The sequence below is a fragment of the Podarcis filfolensis genome (genome assembly GCF_964270895.1).
Source record: "Podarcis filfolensis genome assembly, chromosome: 2".
Lineage (NCBI taxonomy): Eukaryota > Metazoa > Chordata > Lepidosauria > Squamata > Lacertidae > Podarcis > Podarcis filfolensis.
The window spans coordinates 17,774,465-17,800,310 of NC_139605.1; the positions used below are offsets into that span (position 1 = coordinate 17,774,465).

General features: G+C 43.7%; 2 protein-coding genes across 2 annotated transcripts; one reads left to right on the forward strand and one right to left on the reverse strand.

Annotated features, from left to right (window-relative positions):
* The first annotated feature begins 1,533 nt into the window (after nucleotides 1-1,533).
* On the forward strand, nucleotides 1,534-14,380 carry LOC310756866 (L-amino-acid oxidase-like). The gene is made up of 7 exons (XM_083601748.1): nucleotides 1,534-1,548; nucleotides 4,545-4,768; nucleotides 6,663-6,769; nucleotides 7,620-7,821; nucleotides 9,508-9,561; nucleotides 10,611-10,747; nucleotides 12,834-14,380. The coding sequence occupies exons 1-7, from the start codon at nucleotides 1,536-1,538 to the stop codon at nucleotides 13,597-13,599; spliced, it is 1,503 nt and encodes a 500-aa protein (XP_083457874.1). The 5' UTR covers nucleotides 1,534-1,535; the 3' UTR covers nucleotides 13,600-14,380.
* Nucleotides 14,381-24,344: 9,964 nt separating this feature from the next.
* LOC310758202 (olfactory receptor 2T2-like) lies at nucleotides 24,345-25,289 on the reverse strand (the record flags this gene model as incomplete). The annotated part of the gene is made up of 1 exon (XM_083604130.1): nucleotides 24,345-25,289. The coding sequence occupies one exon, from the start codon at nucleotides 25,287-25,289 to the stop codon at nucleotides 24,345-24,347; it is 945 nt and encodes a 314-aa protein (XP_083460256.1).
* Nucleotides 25,290-25,846: the final 557 nt, after the last annotated feature.

Consider the following 25,846-nt stretch of genomic DNA (forward strand, 5'->3'; position numbering starts at 1 on the left):
GGAGAAAGGCATGTTATCTCTTTCTTTTGCCTCGAGGCACTAGGCCTCAAGTCCCAACGGTGCAGTCCCAATGGCACAATCGCCTTGAAATACGCTTGCTTCCTCTTCCTGATTGGGAACCTTGCGACACCACCGGCACTTTTCTTGTATTGGGCTTGGCCAAAGAATTTGCTTAGGGCTAGTCATATTTGGGGTGTGGGTGGTGCTGGGGGTTAAACCACAGAGCCTAGGGCTTGCTGATCAGAAGGTCGGCAGTTCGAATCCCCGCGACGGGGTGAGCTCCCGTTGCTCGGTCCCAGCTCCTGCCAACCTAGCAGTTCGAAAGCACGTCAAAGTGCAAGTAGATAAATAGGTACCGCTCTGGCGGGAAGGTAAACGGCGTTTCCGTGTGCTGCTCTGGTTCGCCAGTAGTGGCTTAGTCATGCTGGCCACATGACCCAGAAGCTGTACGCTGGCTTCCTCGGCCAGTAAAGCGAGATGAGCGCCGCAACCCCAGAGTCGTCTGCAACTGGACCTAATGGTCAGGGGTCCATGAGCTCTTGGATTAGGTGGTTATTTACTTAATTAATGCATTTATATCTCAACTTCTTCTCCAAAGAGCTCAAGGCGGCCTACGTGGTTCTTCCCCTCCTCATTTAATCCCCACAATAACCCTGTGCGGTAGGCTAGTCTGAGAGCTAGTGTCTGACCCAAAGACAGATATTAAGCTTCATAGCCAAGTGGAGATTTGAACCCTGGTCTCCCAGGTCCTAGTCGAACACTATCTTGGTTTATTACCATCCAACACTGCTCCTTGTCTTCACTGTAGGATATTTTAATTTAATATATTTCATTGTGTGTGTGTGTTAAGGTTACCAGATTTTGTTCAATGAATCTGGGGACGCTTTTCAACTTCCTCCTAAATAGATGGATTTTGTCAGGGGACTGATCTGTAAATCTGGGGACTGTCCCCGGGAAACCGGAACATCTGGTAACCTTAGTGTGTGTGTGTAAAATATTTTATAACCTGACCTGAGCCCAGTCTAATCGGACCTAATGTCTTCTAATCAGTCAGTAAATATCGGGGTTGCTAAATAGCTGCCAGGGAGCAAATTATGCTGTAATCTCTGACATTTCCCTTCCTGTATTTGTAGAAAGATTGACTATATCCAACTTTACTTGCTTCCCACCCATTCCAGTTTTATTAGACCCTTAAAAATCTTACAGGATATCCTATAAAACCCATTGTGCAAAAGGTGAGATCTTCTTGGCCTCACTTTTAAGCATTCCAGATCAAGCTTTGCGTGTCTTTCCTGCACCTGTAAGGTGTTTTTTAAAAGTACTTCCTTAGGAGATATGCAACTATATTGTGCCATCCGTCTCGGTTGCGTGTACTGTGTTTCAGGTGACCTTTACCAGATAGGTGTGTTTGGGAATTGCCCTTTGAGAGGTTGGTCACCAAAGAGGTTTCTGAATCACTATTGGCTCATAGCCTGCCACATTCTGGCTATAAAATAAGAGCATTCACTTGCCATCCTTACACTGGCTATCAGAACATGGACCAATTCTGTAAGTCTTTCATTTTCTCATAGAAATTTTAGGATCCACGTGTCCTCTGGGACATCAAGTTATGGCTATGCTCTTTCTAATTTTGATTTGTTTTTAACTTTATAATGTCTTCTTCTTCTTCTTCTTCTTCTTCTTCTTCTTCTTCTTCTTCTTCTTCTTCTTCTGTTGCTGAAATATATAAAAAATAAAAAAAATGTCCAGTAGCACCTTAGAGACCAACTATGATTGTTCTTGGTATAAGCTTTCATATACACGAAAGCTTATACCAAGAACAAACTTTTTTTAAAATACATTTTTATTAGTTTTTTTAAACATATCATTTCCAACAATCATTTAGCATAACTTCTTATCTTATACAGTATTTTAGACTTCTGTCAACAACCTCTGAAGATTTTCCGTTCTTTATCACTTGTTCTGCATTTCTTAATTTCTCTATTACTTTTAATTATCATTAACTAATAATTGTCTTCATAGTCTTTCTTGCAATATTTCAAGTAGTCCTCCTTACAGAACTTCTTGCAGTCCTACTAGTGTAATCTGTTCATTACAATTGCTTTTCATATTCCAAGAACAAACTTAGTTGGTCTCTAAGGTGCTACTGGACAATTTTTTTATTTTTTATATATTTCGACTGCGTCAGACCAACACGGCTACCTACCTTCTGTTGCTGTTACTGTAGTAACTTCATAGCAACATAGTCAAGCTGGCTAGAGCCATATGTTGACTATCCCTTATGGAAACCTTGGACAAACCTCTGTTGGGGATGATTAAGGTATATGACATCCTTTTCCAATCTGGTGCCCTCTAGATATTGTTGGACTACAACTGAACATTGACCATGCTGGTGGGGGATGATGGGTGTTGGAGTCCAATAGCGTTGAGTGGGCATCAAGGCTGGTATCTGATGCCCGATGTGAGAAGGACAAGGAGATGGATCCACCATCTCTTCCTTGATCCCTTGCTTAATCATAATAATAATTTATTATTTATACCCCGCCCATCTGGCTGGGCTTCCCCAGCCACTCTGGGCGGCTTCCAAAAAAGTATTAAAATACTGTAATACATCAAACATTAAAAGCTTCCCTAAACAGGGCTGCCTTCAGATGTCCTCTAAAAGTCTGGTAGTTCTTGTTCTCTTTGACATCTGATGGGAGGGCGTTCCACAGGGAGGGCGCCACTACCGAGAAGGCCCTCTGCCTGGTTCCCTGTAACTTTGCTACTCGCAGTGAGGGAACCGCCAGAAGGCCCTCGGTGCTGGACCTCAGTGTCTGGGCAGAACGATGGGGGTGGAGACGCTCTTTCAGACATACTGCTTACAAAGTTTTTCTTTGAATTCATTTTTTTTTTGTAACTGTCGTCTTAATTGTAACGATGCCTTTGTCTTCATCTTTTTAATACCTTTCTTCATCATCTTTGTGAAAAGGAATGCTTTCTGACATGGGAGGGCTATAAGTCAAAGCAGGCAGGGAAACAGGGAAGTTCGGAGGAGACTTGGAGCTTTCGCACATGGTAGCAGCTGCAGTAAAGCGAAGAAGAACTATTGGGAGGCAATATCTAGTTCTGTGTCTTCATTTTGGCCATGGACAGCTATACAGTTAATCAGTGCTGTTTTTCTAGAAAAAGAGGAGCTGGAACTCACACTGAACACCTCCCTTGTTCTCTTATAATGGCAATGGCACCCACCTGAGAGGTGCCGGAACTGAGTTCCGGATGAAAAAAAGTCCTGCAGTTACTACATCTGATTCTGTTGTGAGAAGAGACTACAGTAATATTTCTCTGGCCCTATTTGTAACATAGACAATTTAAAAGAAAATAGGGACCAGGTTTCCACCCAGTTGGGGGGTCAAGCACTAAGTGGTTATTTCAGTGATTTCTAGAGAATTCAAAATTGGAAGGTGCCAAAATGCATGACTCAAACAAATCAACCAAAATTTGCATTTTTCATGCATTATTATTATTATTATTATTATTATTATTATTATTATTATTATTATTATTATCTGTATACTGCCCTATACTCACAGGCAGTGCTTTTTTTCTAAAAAAAAAAATGTTTAGGGGTACTCTTATTTTTGACTCAAAAAACCCCACCATTTTATAGTTCAAATCAGGGAAAATAAATACAGTAAATGGACAGAAGTACAAAGATTCACAAAATGTTTAGAGGTATGCGTACCCCGAGAAAAAAAGCACTGCTCACGGGTCTCAGGGTGGTTCACAACATAAATTCACAATATAAAAACACAAAATACATAATAATAATAATAAAAAACAATTTAAACCACACATTTTAAAAGGGCATCAGATGTCATTTCTGAATTTGCCCTCCTTTTTTATATATAGTTCCTGTTCAATCATTTCTTATTTTCTATTTTTTTTAAAATAATTTTTATTAACTGGCCAATCACATCAAATTAAATCACATCACATAGATTCCAAATTACAAAGCCAAATTTTTAAATTTTGTTGGGGGAACCCATACTTCAAGATCCAAAGGGGGATTCAGATCATCTTCTTATTACTGCGTTAATGTCCAAATCAGTCCCAATCAGTCCAAACAAAATTCATAATTCTATTCAGTCTTATCTTGGTGTTTCCACATCATATCTTGTTCATATAATTTCTATTTTTCCTTTACAATCTCTTCTGTTAGTCTCCTTAAGCTGATAAGCAAAATAATAATCCTGTGTGGATTTCCCGTTCCTCCACTAAGTCCAGATGGTTTCCATATATCTCCTTCGTAGATAACATCGCTCTTTCCATCATAAATTTGGCATTTTTCGCTCTTGAGTCCCACCGAGACGTGTGTAAATAACTCTATTTCTCTCTTTCTCCTCCCAGACCCAAGAGCTCCAACAATGCCTCCCAAAATGGCGACGGCATTTTTAACTGCGTCATTCCAAAACTCTTAGCTTTCCAGCTTCATCTTGAAACATTGCTTTGGTTCGAAAGTTTATCTCCACACAGCCTTAAATCAATCATTTCTTATTTTCTAGCACTTTTCCCGTTCCTGCTGCTCGTGATAGCCTTGGTTTCCCCAAATCACGCTGAGGACCGCGAGGAATGGATGAAGTGTTTTGAGGATCCCCACTATGAGGAGCTGTTAAATGTTGCCAGAAATGGGCTGGGAAAGGCTTCAAATCCAAAGACCATTGTGATTGTTGGGGCAGGAATAAGCGGGCTCACTGCTGCCAAATTACTGAAAGATGCGGGACATCAGGTAATTGTACTAACAAAGGCTGCAATCCTGTGTACACTTTCCTTGGGGTCAAGTGGATTTACTTCTTAGTAGCCATGCATAGGGACGCGGGTGGCGCTGAGGGTTAAACCACAGAGCCTAGGACTTGCTGATCAGAAGGTCGGCGGTTCGAATCCCCGCGACGGGGTGAGCTCCCGTTGCTCAGTCCCTGCTCCTGCCAACCTAGCAGTTTGAAAGCACGTCAAAGTGCAAGTAGATAAATAGGTACCACTCCAGCGGGAAGGTAAACGGCGTTTCCATGAGCTGCTCTGGTTCGCCAGAAGCGGTTTAGTCATGCTGGCCACATGACCCAGAAGCTGTACGCCGGCTCCCTCAGCCAATAAAGCGAGATGAGCGCCGCAACCCCAGAGTCAGCCACAACTGGACCTAATGGTCAGGGGTCCCTTTACCTTTACCTTTAGCCATGCATAGGTCTGCAGTCTGAGAAACAGGTCTTTAATCTTGACAAAAAGGAGGAAGAAGGGGGGTGGGTCTAAAATGAGTGGTTCTGCAGAACATGGACTCTTTCCTGCCATTTGAGACCCTTAATTGTAGGTGCCAAGGTTTGAACTGCGCATCTTGCTCCATATAATGAAGCTATTGCCCCTCCTATGTGCAGAGTTGTTTTTTGCATCCATGCTTGCAGGGCCCGATCTACTATGAAACTAATGAAGGTTAAGCTTCGGGGCTCTTAATCTCAGAGGGGTCCCAGATGTTACTTTAGTCCACATTGCTTAATTTTTGGGGGTCATCTAGGTAAAAAGGTAAAGAACCCCTGGACGGTTAGGTCCAGTCAAAGATGACTATGGGGTGCAGCGCTCATCTTGCTTTCAGGCCGAGGGAGCCGGCATTTGTCCACAGACAGCTTTCCGGGTCACATGGCCAGCATGACTAAACCACTTCTGGCGCAACGGGACACCGTGATGGAAACCAGAGCACACAGAAACACCGTTTACCTTCCCGCAGCAGCAGTACCTGCTTATCTACTTGCACTGGTGTGCTTTTGAACTGCTAAGTTGGCCTTTCAGAATATTTAGAATTAGCCAAATAGACAGATATAATAAGACAAAAACCAAAAAGTGAAGTGAAAAAGGAATGGGAGTCTCTAAATGAATACCTTAAAAGCCAAGGTTCGAGGACAGAAATCTGGCTGAGTCTGGAATAACCTTGTGAAGTGAAAGGATAAGAAAGAGGGATTTATATCTGGATGCTAGGATAGAGATGATAAGGAAACAGGAAAACACAATGAGAGGTAAAAGAGGTGCTGTGGGATTGGCGGAAGCCAATGTTTGTTTTTCTTTTTAGTTTTTATATTATTAACTTGTAAGATATGGATTTGTGGGGGTTTTTTGAATGTCGGTTTTTGTGTTTTGTGTATTGTTATTTTTCGATATTTTTCGTGTTGTGTGGAAAATACTAATAAAATTTATAATTTAAAAAAAATGAACTGCTAGGTTGGCAGGAGCTGGGACAAAGCAACAGGAGCTCACTCTGTTGTGCGGATTCGAACTGCCAACCTTCTGATCGGAAAGCCCAAGAAGTTCAGTGGTTTAGACCACAGCGCTACCTGCATCCCTTTTGGGTCTACTAGACCCCATTTGAGTTGGACAACTCAAATTCATTATTTTTGTTGTATGTATTTCAACAATCCCAAAGTTTGGGAGTCCGTAGCACAAATCTTATAAAGGTGTGGTGATCTGTCGTGGAACAACCCCACTGAAGAAAGTGGTTGCCCCAACCTTGTTTCTGGTTGTGAAGGGGCCCCCATGACAGTCCAAGCTTCAGGATCCCCAAAATGTAGGTGTGCTTGTTTGTTTCTGGAGCAGCAATCGGTAAGGAAGTGAAGCATAAACAGCGACAATGCATTTGTTCCTAGGTTCAGATTCTGGAAGCCAGTGACCGCATTGGGGGTCGGATAAAGACCTATCGTGAGAAAGACTGGTACATGGATGTGGGACCGATGCGTCTGCCCAAGGCACAGAAGTAAGGCAAAAAGCTTGTTGCCAATCATGCACAAAACTCATTCTGTTTTAGAAACATCTGCGGATGAAGTACTTCATTTTACCTTGTACCCTCCTTCCCATTTCCTGGAATTAGCAGTTGGTGTGATTTTTTTTAGTTTTGAGTAGGCATCTGCCTAGAGAGCAGACTTGGGAAGGGGAAGTGTTATGGCTATCGGGTGGTTGCTCGAGAGCAATCAGGCAAGATGCCTCACTGGTCTGTTCTAAAGCTTTATTATTGGTGCTAAAAACCTTTACAATGCAGAGCGCCTCTATTCCATGTCTTGCTCATTCACTGGCAGAATCTGAGAGTGGGCGGTCCTTAAATCTTCCCCAGCAGTCTCTTGATCCCCAGTCTACGCCTCCCCTCTCTGCGCGAAAGCCTACTGCGCAGGGAAGGCTTGGGTAACGGGGAACCTCCCTCCTCCCCGCTTTGCTCAGGCAAGGTGTCCTGGCACCACCTTGCATCCTCCGAGCCCTGCATCTCCTCCTCACTAGAGGCATGGCTTCCTTCCTCCGCTGAGGAAGTGCTGCTTCCTACGATCTTTGGGGGCTCTCTGTAATCCATCCGCCCTTTCCCCTCTTGCCCCTGAGTCGATAGCAGTTCCCTGACAGGAAGTGACCCTACAAGACCTGCTGCATTCTTGGCCATAACAAAATATGTTCAGCCTTTCGTTCCTATCAGGCATTATCCTCCCTTCTGATCTGTGGGTGTGTAATGAATGCTTCGCAGCCTTGCTAGCATCCCTGAATATGAAAGTATCATGTCCTGTTATATTATTTTACACATATACTTTTTTTAAAAAGGCCTTTCTTACTCCTTTCCCCCGCAGAATTGTTCGTGAATATCTTAAGAAATTCAACCTCACGTTAAACCCGTTTGTTCAGACGGATAAGAATGCCTGGTATTTCATTAGAAATAGAAAGGAAAAAGTGTCTGCGGTGGAGGAAAACGCCAAGCTGTTTGGATATGAAGTGGCTCCCAATGAGAGGGGGAAATCTGCCTCTAAACTCTTCCACGAGTCACTGGATCGGGTAGGTGTTTTGTAAAGAGGCTGTGTGTTCATGAACCAGCTTGCCTGCATCTTAAGGTCTTCTGGTAAGGCCTGGCTCCAAGTACCCTCTTCCGATCACATAGGACTATAAAGGCCCACCCAGTCTAGCATCCTGTTTCTAGCCAACCAGATGCCTAGGCAAATCCAGCAGCACGGCCTGCGTTCAGCAGCCATTTTCCCAAGTAGTGGTCAGCAAACTGGCATCGCTCGCCCGGCTTCCCAATGCCGTGCACTGCTGCTGGTTACAAAGAGGGAGAAGGGCAAGATTGGTGGGGTCCAGGACAGAGCCAATGCACCCCACTGCACCCAAACTATAAGGAGTTAGTTCCACAACACTTTGGCCCTCCCAACATTGGGAAGCCAGGTAACCACTGCCGCGCTGCCCTGCTGACGCTGCCTCTCCCTGCTTGTGATTACCTGCAGCAGGTATTCAGTTCGGCAGTGGAACTGCTTACTCCCTTTAGCAGATACACACTATGCTTCTACAAAGGCCTTTCCATGGTGGTGCTCCAACTTTTTATTGGGGGGAGGGAATGCCCTTCACAGGGAGGCTGGCTGGCCTGGCTGTGACCGTACAAGCTTTTTTTGGGGGGGGGGCAAATTAAGGCCTTTCTATTGGTAAAGGCAGGGACGCGGGTGGCGCTGAGGGACATGGGTGGCGCTGTGGGTTAAACCACAGAGCCTAGGACTTGCCAATCAGAAGGTCGGCAGTTTGAATCCCCACGACGGGCTCCCGTTCCTCAGTCCCTGCTCCTGCCAACCTAGGAGTTCGAAAGCATGTCAAAGTGCAAGTAGATAAATAGGTAGCGCTCCCGCGGGAAGGTAAACGGTGTTTCCGTGCGCTGCTCTGGTTCGCCAGAAGCGGCTTACTCATGCTGGCCACATGACCTGGAAGCTGTACGCCGGCTCCCTCGGCCAATAAAGCGAGATGAGCGCCACAACCCCAGAGTCGGCCACGACTGGACCTAATGGTCAGGGGTCCCTTTACCTTTATTAGCAAAGGCACGTCAGACTATGGATGATTTCTGGAGTTGCTTTCTAGTCTGCTCTTCCCATCTTTTCTTTCTTTTCTCTTCACGCTTTTCGCAAAGCTTCTTTGTCAGTTTCGCGCTGTGTTCCTCTGTTGTGTGGATTCATTTTGCTCACCCGTTGTTGCGCAAGCCTTGCGTCTTTGACGCGGGTGGTGACTTTTAATTGTCAAGGCTTTATGATGAAGGGTTTAAAACAAACAAACAAATAAAGCAACACATGCCCTCCACGTCGCACATAAGACAACTCCCATAATTCCCCATGCAGATATTATTACTTCCAGGCTGGGAACTTGCAGTGCACATGACTGCAGACATAGCCCACTTCCCAAGCCTTGCCCTGAAGTCCAGTTTGTTTCAAAACAACATGGCAGTGGTAGGAAGGAGCTGCTGCTGTTCAGAAAAACACAAGCCCCAAACTCCCTTTGGGCATCTGAAACTCAATGCACAGAAGTGGGCCATTACTGTTAATATATCGTCAGAGCATATCAGTTAACATAAGAATCACTTAATAAATCTTCAAATGTGACCAGAGTGTTTTTTCTTAACCGAATACTGAATGAATGTTTTAAGGCTGGTGAGGAAGGTTTCAAATGGGCAATTCTGATCCAGTAACAATATTTATGTTTACCATGCAGGTAACAAAAAACTGCACGATTTTGAAGGAAAAATACGACTCATATTCCGTCAAGGTAGGCAAAGTGGGCCTTTTCTTGTCTGCAGTATTTTTACTTTGATCTGGATTGTTGCCCTTGTATAAAACTTTTGTATGAGTTACCAGTGCGAATGGTTGATGGCTGAACTTCGCCTGCTTGTTCTCTGTCTTAATGGTTCATTAACGTTAAACAGAACTTGAACTAAACAGCCTTCTGAATCAAAGACTGTCCTCTGTAAAGTGGGCCACCTGGCAGCACGTTCAGGTACATGCGCGCCATACTAAATCAATGGAGCTATCCTCTTAGCACGTTAGTGGACATGGGCAGGCTCTGACAGCCTGTGCATTTGCACTAACAGTGAAAATACAGTGGTACCTCGGGTTAAGTACTTAATTTGTTCCGGAGGTCCGTTCTTAACCTGAAACTGTTCTTAACCTGAAGCACCACTTTAGCTAATGGGACCTCCTGCTGCTGCCACGCCGCCGGAGCACGATTTCTGTTCTCATCCTGAAGCAAAGTTCTTAACCCGAGGTAATATTTCTGGGTTAGCGGAGTCTGTAACCTGAAGCATATGTAACCTGAAGTGTATGTAACCCGAGGTACCACTGTACAGCCGTTCTGTTTGCTAAAATTATCATTAGGCCCATAGAATCTTTGGCTGGTTGGGAAATTGGATGCAGAAGACAAAACAGGAATGGGGAATCTGTGACCATACTGTTGGACTATGTTTGCGGATAAATTAGCTACAGTGGACGCTCAGGTTGCGAACGTGATCCGTGCGGGATGCACGTTCGCAACCCGCAGCGTTCACAACCTGCCTTTGCGTGTCTGCGCACGTGCGGGTTGCGCTTCGGTGCTTCTGCGCATGCGCAAAGCGTGATTTAGTGCTTCTGCACATGCGTGACTGCTGAAACCTGGAAGTAACCCGTTCCGGTACTTCCGGATTTCGGTAGTCCACAACCCAAAAAAACGCAACCTGAAGCGGCTGTAACCCGAGGTATGACTGTCTAGCTCAAATAAGGAAGCATGTGTACTTTTAACTAGCCTTTCTCTAGCTAATCCCCGCCCCCATTTCCTCCAAACAGGAATATTTAATCAAAGAAGGAAATCTGAGCAAGGGAGCAGTAGATATGATTGGTGACCTCTTGAACGAAGAAGGTGGATTCTACACTTCATTTATTGATTCTGCTATGGACTATGTGACCTTCTATGACGATGACAGGTAAAAGGGAGGGGATATTGTATCAGCTTCATTAATACTGTAACTGAGTTGGATGGAGTTTTGGTTTCTCATTATTCCAACCTGAAGGAGCGTCTCCACCCCCATTGTTCAGCCCGGACACTGAGGTCCAGCTCCGAGGGCCTTCTGGTGGTTCCCTCACTGTGAGAAGTGAGGTTACAGGGAATCAGGCAGAGGGCCTTCTCTGTAGTGGCATCCACCCTGTGGAATTCCCTCCCTCAGAGGTTAAGGAGATGAGTACTTATATAGCATCCGAAGGCAGCTCTGTAAAAGGAAAAATTTAAAGGCTTAATGTTCTATTATGTTTTCATATATGCAGAAAGCCGCCCAGAGGGGCTGGGGCAACCCAGTTGGATGGGTGGGGTACAAAGAATAAATTATTATTATATTATAAATTTGGTTGTCCACATCTCCACTTCAGTTTGCAGATTTATTTATTTATTAAGTCCTTGTGAAAATTTAACTGCGCTTTTCTCCTAATATATGCATTTGGAAGAAGACCTGTAGATTATTATTATCATTTATTTATTTATTTATTTATACCCTGCCCATCTGGCTGGGTTTCCCCATCCACTCTGGGCGGCTCCCAACAGAATAGTAATAATAATAATAATAAAGCCAAAAAAATAAAAATCAAACATTAAAAACTTCCCTAAACAGGGCTGCCTTCAGATGTCTTCTAAAAGTCAGATAGTTGTTTATTTCCTTGACATCTGATGGGAGGGTGTTCTACAGGGCAGGTGCCACTACAGTGGTAACTTGGTTTTCGAACATAATCCATTCCGGAAGACCATTCAAGTTCTGAAACTTTTGAAAACCGAAAACTCAATACGAAAGCCTGAATACGGAAAACTCAATACGGAAGCCCTGTGGCATGTTCTCCATCTGAAAAGTGTTCAAAAACAGAAGCATTTACTTCCGGGTTCACAGCCTTCGAAAACTGAAATGTTGATCAACGGAGACGTTCGAAAACCTAGGTACCACTGTACCGCCGGCCCTATTACTAGGCAAAGTGAGGTGGCTGCCTTAGGTGGCAGATGCAAGCTTTTGGAGGACAGAGTTGTGCATGTCACACAGCCTGCACTATGGCTTCTAAGCCAGTTTGCTTCCTTCAGGTGTAGGGGCTGGTCCACTGCCAGTTCAGTCAGCTTCCAAGCACAGAATGGTAGTAGACACGATCTTAGCATTGGAGGGGCAACGTCTTGCCCTTTGCCTCAGGTGGCAAAATGTCTTGGTCCTGTTGGACGTTTGGTAAATATATACAGTGGTACCTTGGGTTACATACGCTTCAGGTTACAGACTCCGCTAACCCTGAAATAGTACCTTGGGTTAAGAACTTTATCTCAGGATGAGAACAGAAATCGTGTGGTGGCGGCAGCAGGAGAACCCGTTAGCTGAGGTGGTGCTTCAGGTTAAGAACAGTTTCAAGTTAAGAACGGACCTCTGGAACGAATTAAGTTCTTAACCCGAGGTACCACTGTACTGCAGGGGTGTGCAGAAAGAAGTAGCCGGAAAGTATAACGAAAACGTAAGGTTATTACTCATGGCGCACAAAGTCATTCTTAGGCTTTACATGGAGCCAAGATGGAGCCAAGAAGTTAACTCTAGGACATGCTAACTCAACTTGGGAAAAAAGCAGGAAGGAAGTAAAACCTGAGATGAAATAAGCTGCTTTCTCAACAAGTAGTTACTAAATGAGAAGGAATCAGGGAGGAAGGGAAGAATAGGTTGCCTTTTGGTCTACCGTGTACCCCTTACTGGGCCAACCATTGCAACTTGAGGTAAAAAGGCTGGAGGTCTCACAAAGGAGGGCCAGAGAAACACATAAAGATAAGAAGCGGCACAGCGAGAGGAAAATCAGCAGTGAAATGTGATGGCTGTGCTGCTCTGGATACCATCATTATATGCCTTAGTAACTGTAGGAACCAGAGAATAATAATATGCCATTTTGCTCTTGGGAAATATAAATGTTGCAGGGAGCATATTTTGCTTAGGTTGCTCACCCTGTTCAATGACTTTTACTTTCCTTTCTTTTTCTGCTCCTGTTTCCTCCTTCTACCTCCCCAAGTTTTGAGGAAATCACAGGAGGTTTTGACCAGCTCCCCAACGGCTTCTCCCGGGAAATGCCCGGGACAATCCGTCTAAGCTGCAGCGTCGAGAAAATACTTAGCACTGGCAAGAAAGTGAGGGTGTTTTACCGCAAGCGGGGCAAAGGAACCTTGTCGAGTCTGACCGCCGACTACGTCATCGTCACGGCGACGGCGAAAGCTGCTCGGCTCATCAAATACCAGCCTCTTCTTTCCCACCCCAAGGCTCGCGCCCTGCGTTCTTTTCATTACGCAAGCTCTACCAAAATCGCCTTGGCCTGCACAGACAGGTTTTGGGAGAAAGACGGGATCCGAGGTGGGAAGTCGATCACGGACCGCCCATCCCGAATGATCTATTACCCGAACCATGTCTTCCCTAGTGGCCTCGGGGTACTCCTGGCCTCTTACACGTTTAATGATGACGCCGACTTCTTCGTCCCCCTCAGTGAGGAAAAGTGCATTGACGTGGTGATGGATGACCTGTCGGAAATCCACAACGTCTCCAAGTCTTACCTCAAATCCGTCTGCAACAAGCACGTTGTACAGAAGTGGGCCCTAGACAAGTTTTCCATGGGGGCCTTTGCTCAACCCACTCCATACCAGTTCACCCAGCTTTTCGAGGCTTTGAAACAGAATGAAGGGAGAGTGTACTTCGCCGGAGAGTACACAGCCCACCCGCATGCTTGGATCGACTCAGCCATGAAGACTGCTATAAGGGCAGCAAGTGAGATTCATCTCAGTGCCTGATCTGTGTTGTAGGAGCTGCAAAACAGACATTGGTGATGTTTATCCTTCGTGAAAAGGAAAGACCAGTTACTTGATCCTAGCTGATGATTATTTGCGTACTGCCAGTTTTCTTTGACAGGCACTGTAACCTTTCAACTGTTTGAATTCATCTGCAAAGGCGTGTTCCGCCATTGTCTCCCGAGGCAGACGGATGCTGACCAGCTAATGTTTTCTATTATTCCTTTTTGGAGGGTGTTTTGATTTTGTCTTCCCAATATGTTGTATGGCATACTGATGTGTTATCTGATTCCCTCCCCCTTTCTATGGCATAATGTATATACGGTGGTACCTCAGGTTAAGTACTTAATTCGTTCCGGAGGTCCGTACTTAACCTGAAACTGTTCTTAACTTGAAGCACCACTTTAGCTAATGGGGCCTCCTGCTGCCGCCGTGCCACCGGAACCCGATTTCTGTTCTCATCCTGAAGCAAAGTTCTTAACCTGAAGCACTATTTCTGGGTTAGCGGAGTCTGTAACCTGAAGCGTATGTAACCCGAGGTACCACTGTATGCATATTTTCTTTTCAATGGAAGTCATTTGGAGACCCTTTGGATGACAAACAACTAATCAGATAAACAAACAAACAAACAAAGGGATTTTCTCTCAACCTGCTGTGTGTTTGTGGCAGTGGATGATGTGATGGAGCAAAAATAATTTCCTTACTTGATTCCTGCATTGCAGGGGGTTGGACTAGATGACCCTCAGGGTCCCTTCCAACTCTATGATTATTCATCCACTCCCCCTCCTCATACATCTCTTTACGTTTAGCGAATGCGCGCCATTTGGCTGCCATGTCCCATGCATCTTTTAATGCCTTCTGTTTCTTTGGCGAATTCCTATCCCCGTATTCTGCTGCCTTCAAGATCAAAGGTGCAATACAAATTGTATAGCTATACGGTTCTATATACTGAGCTACCTTATCGTACTGCCATTTTGTCCACCTTCCCTCCTTTTCTAATTCCTTTCTAAATTCTTCAAAATAAAAATCATTTTCCTTCTCACTGTTCACCTCCTCCTCCTCATCCTCTTTAGGGGCCAGATGAGAGGTAGTGGGGGCCTCATTTGAAAGATGAGAGGTATTGGGAGCCTTATTTGATTTTTATTATTATTAAATATTTATTAAAATTTTCCATCTTAATAAAAAAATCAAAAAAGAAAAAACAACAAAAAAATTTAAAAAATTAAAAACACATTAAGTTTACAATCCGTATTTTCAATAACATATTTCCCTGACTTCCCCACACCTCCCCTTCTTATATTCCAATTCAAATTGTTAGTTCAACAAGTTCTTATCCCCAATTTTTAACCTTTTTACATTTAGTTCATTTTAAAAAAAGAAAAAACCAATTTTAACTTATAAACATCAATATTTGTACATCAGTGCTCATTCTTAAAACCTTTTTCTAAAGTCGACCCAAATTCCCTTCCACGAATTCCCCAGTTTTCATACTAATAACAAAACAAAATAAAAAACAGATTATAATTGTACACCCTTTGTATTCCCAAACCCCACACCCCCTTTCCCAGTTTCGATCCCCAACAGATGTCCATCAGTCTTAATCTACTATCAGCCTGGAGACCTCACGTCCGAGGCTCTTAATTCTCTCTCAATTCCTCTCTGCCGGTTTTTTTGATAGTCTTTAGTATTAAACACCAGATCTCGGAGAAGCTCTGTCCCCATAAGGTCCATGTTTCTTCCAGCCAGACCTCCATACTTAAAATTGGAGCCCGAATCTTGTTTCTTACTCCTTTTAAGTCCAATTGTCCCGAAAGCTCCAACTTCCACCTTAATCAAATTTGTAATCCATAGGTCTTCAGATCTCCACATAAGGAGATCTCTCCATTCTTCAATCTCCAATTCAAACCAGATTTTCATCATCCAGTACTTATTTTCCTTTGTAACCATCATGTCAGGCCCCTGGCTCTCCTTTGTCATCTGCAAAATTACAGCTCCTCCTTCCTTTTCCTCAGAAACAACATATGTCTCCTTCTCCACATTCTCAAAACTCTCCAGTTTCTCTTTTTGTCCAGCTGCATGGGCTTCCTGAGTCAAATCCTTATCAAATTCAATGATATTATTTACTGTTAAGTTCAGTGTTGCAACATTTGTAGCCAAAACATCCATTTGGCCTTGTAGCTTTCCCAAGAGAACAAAAACTCTGTCCAACCCAGCTTGAATTTTCCCTCCTCCAGCCATTCTTGTAATGTCCCAAATCCCCCTCTAGAAGGATTTTGGTAACTTAGTATTCTTTCCAGTTCAAATCCAAAAATCAAGTTAGTTTGTATCAGTTCTTCCTTGTTTTCAACAAAATATAACCAAATTGCAACAAATATATCCAGCAGAGACAGCAGAAACAAAGTTCTGTTTTTCCTTCTTGACAGCTAATTTTGACAGCTGTCAAACTCTTCTATATCTCCTCAACAGGCTCTCTCACAGATCACTTCCGGGTCCGGGGGGGTGGCACTTCAGCTCTCAAAATTAGCTCTTATCCTCCAATAAAATTATTTATGCTTATACTGCCAAATCGTGAAATTAATGTCTTTTACCCAATGAAGAAAAAGAAATTCTCTCGACCTTAGATTAATTAGTCCTTGCTTTAAATTATTTATAAGATGGGGAGGCGGACTTCCTGTTTGCACCTTCCCCGATCGTGCCAAATTCAACAAAAAAAGAAAAAATTCCTTTACAAGTCCAATTTCCGTACTACTCACGGGTTGTTACTTTTAGAATCCAATTGTTCGCAAGAAGAAGTCAGCGCTCTCCGACCATGGCATGCGGCTTCACTCCGCAGGAGGAGCAGTCGACTCTCAGCACCGCGCCGCTCACCCTGTCCCCCGTTCCGAAGCCTTTAAAAAGGCTCCTTCGCAGGTCGGGGGGGCGCAAATGGTGCCCGCCGAGTCACCAGGTTCACAGGCTTCAGTGCCTGTGATTTCTGAGGGTCCCCGCGTCGCCGCAGCGGCAAGACCCAGCTCCTGCGAAGCCGATTCCCTCCGGAGCTCGGAGGGAATCCGCCATTAGCCGATCGCGCTAACCCGGAAGTCTTGGGAGCCTTATTTGAATCCTTAACCTGGTCGCGGGGCGGGATACCAGACCCCGATGCCCCATCCGCTCCCAGATCTGGCAACTCTAGTGCGGTTGGTAGGTAGGGTGGAGGGGGCCAAATTACTCCTCCCTCCTCTTCTTCTGGGGCGGGCAAAACTGGTGGCAGCGTGGGTTTTATAGCTGGTTTTCCTGCTTGCTGCTGGATTGAGCACAGCTTGGTTTGGGGGGGCATATTTCTACACTTCCTCAGCCATAGGGGATTTCGGTCCACATTAGTTTTCCAGGTGGAAATATAAGGAATTTGATCTGCATGGACTTTTAGGATGTTGCGCCATAGGGGGTCAACTAGACTTTCATCAAAAGCCCCTTCACTGGGCCACCCTGTCCCTTGGGCCGGCCAATCAACCTCACATAGGGCTCCAAGTTTTTCTTTCTTCAATTTAAACCCCCAATCATATCCCTTCGTGGCGTCTTTCCAGTTGTCTAGAAAGCACTGCAAGGGGGTCAATTTACTGCTTGCTCCCCCCATGATTTTGGGACACTCGGACCACCTAATGTAATTATCCACTCAGTCACCTTTCTCCGCGTCCTGTCAGTGGCCTAGACGGACTCGCGTCGCTAGGAACCGCACCTTACAAGGACCACACTTCACTTCATCAGTGGCTCTGAGCCCCAACATCTCATGCACTCAAAGCATTCACTGGAGTGTCCCCATACACAAATAAATACACATACATACGAATCCCCGTACACATACAAACCCCATGCACCTCCCCAATCCCCTTTACCCACAAACTTCCCAAGACCGGTGGCACTTACTGCTCTTCTACCGGCAAACCAGCGGCACACTACTGCTCTCTACTGGCTAAACCCAGCGGCACTTTACTGCTCCTACTGGGCGGGGCTGATCAAACCCCTGACTCCCACAAAACAAGCTGTGGAGCCTACCTTTCCCCTGGGTACCCTTCTCCCGTGCAGCTGCTGTCTGTCTTTCTTCCGTCTCTGCTGCGTCTCCACTCAGGTACGGGGTGGGGGGCTCCCCCTAGACATGGCAGGGTGCGCGCTTGGAGCCACCAACGCCGACCGAGCTGTTCGCTGAGCAGTGACATCTCGGTCCTTCGTCCTTGTCCTCGGAGAACGCGGATTCCTGGCCAACGCACCAAGAAATGTAGCCTTACTGGAGTTCACCGATTGGGTCTGCGTTGCTCCGTGGCGGGAGGAAGGAAGTCAAAATGACACCGAGTTGGTTCAAAGAAAGAGTTTATTCTGCTCTCCGGATAGCAGAAGGCACTTGCGTGGTGGGTCCACAGCAAAGTCCAAAGAAATGACAAGTTTCATGCAGTATATATACCCTCCAGGCATCCTCTCCCCCTTCCCCAGCCACGTCAACTTGTATACGGAGGTTGACATCACATATGTTCCTGCTCTGGTACTCTCAACCATAAAAGGATCTTCCTTCCTGTACTTCTGACCATAAAAGGATCTTCCTCTTCCTGCTCTTATCTGGGGGGGGGGGGCGTCATAATCTCCGGGAACACGCTTTTGGCGTTTTCCCCGGACATTGGTCTTGTGCGTATTTTGTGGTCGGCACATAAGATAAAGTTTTGATGTGTTTTCGGTATTCCCTGGGGAGCCAAGGCCATGCCTTGCCTGTCCTGATAAAGGACAGAACTGTTTATGCAGTTGTGTCCTTATGGTTTTGCTCAACAGTTCAAGTCTTATGCATTTAAAAGTGCTCTCTTTTTAAAGAACAAAAGGGGGGGGGGTTGAGTCAGTTTTTAAACTTACTACACAGAAACCCATTCCTTCACTCAGAAGTCATTGACGCATTCACACATCATTTCAAGCCATAGTTACGTCTAACTATGATTCGTGCAAAGCTGCCCAAATCATGGATGCTTTGCTCCTCTCATGCTCCTGCTATAGTATGCTCCCTGGAGTCAAGCCATCATGCCTTGCCTTAACAATAAATCCAAACCCAGGCTGGTGATCACCTCACACTCTCAACAAACCACAAGAGGTCAACCAAGAACAACCCCTGGGTACAGCTCCTGGCTTGTTCGGAGAGAAGGAGAAAAAACGAAGAGCCTATGTTTGGTTAGTGGATGAAATCAATTAAGTTCACATTTGAAGATGAGCCCTCATAATCCACACGTTCCAAAATAATATGGGGGCCGAAACATAGCTTTCCTTTGAAATTTGGAATTTTGCAATGCAGTTCTCCAGCTATGTATGTGTACAAATATTCTGAGGTACAGTGGAACCTCAGTTTTTGACCGTAATCCATTCCTGAAGACCGTTCGACTTCCAAAACATTTGAAAACTGAAAACTGAAAGCGGAAGCCTTAATACAATAGGGAAACTCAAAATGGAAGCTGCGTGGTACGTTCGGCTCTGAAAATTGTTCGAAAACCGAAGCAGTTACTTCCAGGTTTTCAGCATTCGAAAGCTGAAACGTTCGACTTCTGAGATGCTCAAAAACCGAGGTTCCACTGTATTAACAAAAATAACATGGTAACATGCATTCTGTTAGGGGAAACTGCTTGGCAAAAATGTATAGACGAAGCAAAATGGCCTGCAAACATGTGCAGAGAGTCACACTAAAATTACTGTTGAATTTTCACGATGACTTTAAACAAAATGATTGCAAAATAGAGAGAAGCCCAAAGCAGGAAATTTCCCCATCTGTAGCCTCGATGATCTGTTGCATAACTGGCTGAGATACTGGCACATACGCACACTGCATACTTTAGCTATGGTTTAAACAATGTGACATGTGACCCAGGACTCATGTTCTGGTTGTGGTCCACCCTTCGCTTGAGTCCCAGCGCAGTTCACACCTATTGTATAACATGCAACATGTCGCCTCCAGGGAACGCCTGTGGGAACGGAAATGCATTTGACCAAATGTCAGTCAGAAGTTTGGAGGGAACAAACCAGTTTTCTTGGAATTCTGAGCCTTTGGCTCTCGGGGCCAGTTGCTCTCTATAAAACAAGAGAGCTCTGTAGACAAATAAAACTAGATGAACCCATAATCTGAGGAAAAGATGAGTGAACAAACTGGATTTGGTGTAATATACATTACTTTCAATTATATATGGGTTAAGAAGTGCGCTTTTCAGAAGAAAGCTAAGGATCAGGGAAGGGAGATTTGGTTTTAAAAACCCCAGAATTAACATAAATAAATGGATATTTGCAGGGCCTTGGAAGCGGCTGAAGGAAGAATCACTCTGCTGAGAGACATGGTTTTTGCAAATGAAAAAGGAGACTTGTAAAATCTCTGAGTTTAAAAAAGGAGACAAATTTGGTTTTAAAGACTTTCTTATTTTATTTTATTGTTCTACTCTTTTCTTTTGTAGCCTGGGAAGCTTTGCAAATAAGTTGTAGTGAAAGAGGGAAAACAGGAAAACAAATATCAAAAAATATTAGATTAAAGTACACCATGAGAAAGTAGAGTGAGGGGTTAAGGACAGAATTACAGTGATATAATGACACAGTGTGGCTGAAAAAATAATTGCAGGAGTTTTCTATTTAATGATCAAGAAATATTAGAAAGGGGGGGTATATTAAAAGATTATTTTGAAATTAATTTGAATCAGGAGACAAATTTGAAAGTGGTATGGGATGCGAGCAAAGCAGCGATGCGGGCATTTTTTACTCAGCAAAGTGCATACCCAAAAAAGAAAAGAGTTGAAAAAGCAATAAATTTTATAAGAAAGAAAGAGGAAAGAAAAAGAATTGACCAATTCCCCTCAAAAAGAGATAGTTAAACAGGATATTAAAATACTGTATTTTTTGCTCTATAAGACTCACTTTTCCCCTCCTAAAAGTAAGGGGAAATGTGTGTGTGTCTTATGGAGCGGATGTAGGCTGTGCAGCTATCCCAGAAGCCAGAAGAGCAAGAGGGATTGCTGCTTTCACTGCGCAGCGATCCCTCTTGCTGTTCTGGTTTCTGAGATTCAGAATATTTTTTTTCTTGTTTTCCTCCTCTAAAAACTAGGTGCGTCTTGTGGTCTGGTGCGTCTTATAGAGTGAAAAATACGGTATTGCAAACACAGTTTTCAATGATAATAAATCAAGAAATAGAGTGGAAAATTAAATATTTAAAACAGAAACAATTTGCACAGGCTAATAAACCAAGGAAATTATTAGCATGACAAATAAAAAAAAGGCAGGAGAAAGCTTGTATAAACAAAATTAATATAGGAGGTAAAGTTGTGGAAAGTTCTAAAGAAATAAGAGCTCAATTTGTGAATTTTTATACAGAATTATATTGAGGGATATGGGATAATTTGGATGAAATGCAAAAATATCTAGAGGACAGTGGAATATCTAAAATACCAATAGATAAAATGCCAATTTTGAATGCACAGGTGACAACGACGGAATTACAACAAGCAATTTCACAGGCAAAACTTTTGAAAGCACCAGGACCTGATGGTCTTTCAGCAATATATTATAAGAACTTGCAGGATTATCTAATAGAACCATTAAAGGACATTATGAATATGATTTTATTTTTTTTTTTTTTTTTTTTAAATAATATTTATTAAAATTTTTCAAAAATACAAAAAATATCACTTTACGGGACTCCCCCCTTCCCCCACCCCTACCATATTCCCCTTTCATATTGTTGGCCAAACAAGTTCCCCATTCAAATTGAAACTTAATTTGTTTTACAGTAAAAAAAAGAAAAAAAAAAAAAAAAAACCCAGTGTTCTTTCCCCAAGACCCACCCCATGTCATTCCACAATTTCCATTTTTTAATAAAAGAAGCACCCCAGATAATAGAAACAGAAAAGGTAGAGAATAAAAAAAATATAATGAATAATGGACCAATTCAGCAAAAAATAACCAAGTTGGCAAGCCTTTGGAGTTTTAGTTCTCCCCCCCCTGTCCCCGGTTTAATTTCCCCCTGACCATCAACCCCTGGTGTCTGCCTGGAATTCTTAAGACCATAAATCACAACTTTTCCCCAACTCCTTGCTGGCTTTTTCTTTTTTAAAATTAAAAATAAATTTTTTTGAAAATCAAAATTATTATTATTATCATTATTTTTCAAAACTTTAACTTCAGTCTTTAATAAAACTGTAATAGAACTCCCTCCATTGTTCTTTCCAGGTTGTAGTCTGATTTCCCTTTGTTCCGCTGCTAAAACGTTGTAGTTCGAAAGTTTGGTAAGTCTGCAGGGATGGTTGTTATTCAGGGGCAAAACCTTACGTTCAGTCCCTTCCTTTCTTCAATAGAAAAATCTATTGTCTCCTTTAAAAAAACAAAAAAGAAAACACCCTGAAGACGAGATGTTATTTCCGTTTTGCAGCTTTCCCAGAAGATAACCAGTCCTGTAAAGTTCCATTGGTGTTTTTCCACTTTCCCAATCCTTGTAATGTCCCGAAACTCCTCAAGGGGGATTGTTGTATCTTTGTTTCCTCTAATCCAAAAGTCAATTTGTTATCCATATTCGCCATTTTGTATCCAAATTTTAACAAGTTGTAGCAAATTGTATCAAATTTAACCAGCCAAGTTCTCATAATAAAATCCACTCCGCTTTTCGACTTTGACAGCTATTTTGACAGCTGTCAAGATCTCCGACTCCTTTCACCAGGCTCTCTCTTCAGTCACCCCGGTTCCCAGGGGGGGGGGTTGCGTTTCCCTTCTCCAGTTCCTCCTCCAGCACAGTTCTTGTAGTTCCCCATCGTGAAATTTTGGATTTTTATCAGCAATGCAAGCCTTTTTGGGTCTTGGTTTCCCCGTCCTTGTTTTGGAAAGTTTACAATAGGGAGGGGACTGACTTCCTTTTTGGATCCCCCCCGCTCGTATCCAATTCGAAAAAAAAAATTTTTTTTTCCTCCTTTTGAACCCGATTTCCAAATTTACTCACGGGTTGTTGTTGAAAAGTCCGAATTTTCAATGGAAGAAGTCAGCGCTCTCCGCCGAATGGCATGCGGCTTCGCTCAGCAGGGGAAGCAGAGAACTCAAGGCACCACGCTTCTCCCCGGCACCCGATCCGTAGCCTTTAAAAAGGCTCCTTCACGAGTCGGGAGGGCGCTAACGGTGCAAGCCGAGTCTCCATGTCCACGGCCTCCGTGGCCGTGGTTTCTAAGGGTCCCCGCATCGCCGGTGCGGTAGAACCCAGCCCCTGCCGAGCAGACTCCCTCCGGAGCTCGGAGGGAGTCCGCCATTCGGCGATGGCGCCAACCCGGAAGTCCATTATGAATATGATTTTAAATACGGGTGAGCTGCCAGAATCCTGGAAGAATGCTTATATGAGTTTGATTTCTTAACAAGACAGTGATCCTGAGCAGCTAAAAAATTATCGACCTATATCTTTGTTAAACAATGATTATAAACTTTTTGCAAACATGTTAGCAAATAGGTTGAAACTGGTATTAAAAGAGGTAATCCACCATGACCAGGCTGGATTTTTGCCAAGAAGACAAATGAAAGATAATATTAGAAATGTATTTGCTATATTAGAACACTTACAAGTGAGAAATGAAAAACAAGCAGCTTTAATGTTTTTAGACACTGAGAAAGCATTTGATAACGTCTCCTGGGATTTTTTATTTAAAGTTTTAGAATGTATGAGTTGTGGAGACATTTTTATAAAAGGAGTCAAGGCAATATATACTAAGTTGATAGTAAATAATGTCCTGACTGAGAATTGTATAATAACTAAAGGAACAAGACAAGGCTGCCCTTAGTTGTTTATAATAGTTTTAGAAGTATTGGCACAAAGAATAAGATGTAATCAAGATATTAAAGGCATAAGAGTGGGACAGAGACAATAGAAATTAAAAGCATTTGCAGACAACATGGTGATGTCCATAGAAGAACCAATAGAGTCAATCCCCAAAGTATTACAATAGATAAAAAATAAGGTAGCAGGTCTTAAGATTAATAAAGATAAAACCAAACTCTTGGTTAAAAGTATGAAGGAGGAGAGTAAGAATAAATTACAAGATGTAACTGGTTTGAAGATTGAAAGAAAGGTTAAATATTTAGGTGTATGGGTAACAGCAAATAATATATATGCAGAGTTAACCAGGGCCATCGACTATCTGGCTCCAAAGGGCTGGCTCCGATTGCATGGAGCTCTCATGAAGACACAGTCAGCCTAAGAGAAAAAAATATCCACTGCAGGGTCCTAAAAGTGTCACATACACACAAACACACACGCTCCTCCTCTTCCACGGCCCTTCCGTTAAATCTCCCTCAGTCATTTACCACATATGTGATCTCCACCAGAACCTCCCTCTCTCCCACCTACATCCCCTTCTCTCTTCCCAATCCATCCTCATCCATAGCACGTCCCCATTTTACACCAACCACTTCCAAGCACTTCTCTGAGATATCCCTGTTGCACGGCTTTGAATCTTACACAATACTCCTGTTATCTTTGACGTCTGTTACAATTGCAAGGACATTGACCTTCTCCAATACAAAGTGGTCAAAAGGCCAGACTATGCTTGTTAGATACATAGCATGGAGTTATACAGTATTGCTCTTAAAGGGGGTGGTGGGTGGGAATCTTTATCAGGAGGGCAGCATAGGGTGTCTGAAGGATTGCCTCTGTCCACATGCAACTTTGGACTCTCCTCACCCACCCCCTGGCCCATACAGATTACACCCAGAGATTGCCTCTGGGGTGGCCGTGGCCAGCCTCAGAATTTACTCAACGGTATATTCAGAGTACATTTTTCAATCTGTTTCCTCAGTGCAGCCAGCACATCTCGGTTCCTCAGGCTGTATATCAGGGGATTCAGCATCGGGGTCATAATGTCACAAAACACAGAGATAACCTTATCCTGTTGTGCTGTTCTGTAGGACCTGGGTCTCATATACTTAAAACTGGCTGCTCCATAGAAGATGCCAACCACACAGAGATGGGACAGGCAGGTGCCAAAAGCCTTGTGCATCCCTTCCAGCGATTGCATTTGTAGGACGGTCATGAGAATGGCAATGTAAGAAGCCAGGATGATGGAAAGGGGACCGAGAAAAAATATTATGACGGAAAGGTATTTCCCAAGTTCATAAATGGATGTATCAGAACAGGACAATTTCAGCAGAGCTCGGACTGCGCAGAGGAACTGATCGATCCTATTTGACTCACAGAAGGTCTGTTGGAACACAACAATGGCATATATCAAGGCATGAAGAGAAGCACTGACCCAGACGCCAGCTGACATGGCCAAGCAGATCCTCTTGCTCATGAGGATGGGATACTGCAGAGGCTTGCAGATTGCCACATACCTGTCATATGACATGACAGTCAGCAGGAGGCATTCTGCTCCTGCCATGGTCAGCGTGAAAAATATCTGAGTCACACACCCAGCCAACTCAATCGTGTTGTCCTTCCCTAAGTAATCCACGGTCATTTTGGGGACAACAGTAGAAATTAGACAGATGTCCATGACGGACAACTGGCTGAGGAAGAAGTACATGGGGCTCTGAAGATCAGGACCAGTTTGGATCACAAATAGGAAGAGGCAGTTTCCAGACAAGGCAATGAGGTAGGCAAGTTGGATGGCAGCAAAGAAAACAGTGTGCATCATGGTGTGGTTGAGAAGACCGAGAAGAATGAACTCAGTCCAGGACGTCCCATTCATCCTTCGTGTCAGAGGGGCACCTGAAAAGATGAAGGCATGAGAACTGGAGCAGAGCAAAGGTGTGATGAGAAGTGATGAAAGAAGCAGAATTTCAAAAAATCAGCAAAATGTCAGGGTCTTTGCAAAAAGCTCAACAACTTTTTGTGTCTGGGTTTTTCCTTCTTTGCATATGTCAACCCTAGAACTTGAATGCAAAAGTTTAGTGGCTTTCAGAAATCCACAGGGGTGCAGCTGGGTCATCTCAGACCTGGGACTTTATTGTCCCACAGTCTTTGGGTGCTTCAGTTGTGACGCACACAGTTCTATTTGTGAAGCACACAGTTATTAGGAATCTAAAAATCGATTTATAAATATTCCTCTTCTCTCCTCCTCTCGAATCCCCTGCTTTCTATCTCTTTCTACATTCCTGATAGGCAAGCTGGAGCAAGAGGAACAAACAACAGTCTGCCAAGTCTGATTAGAATAACAGAACCTTTGAGCATTTTAAACAAACGTAAACTAGAGCACCATCATGCCTGAGGAATAAAATGCTCTTTGCTTTTGCTGCCCTGACACTA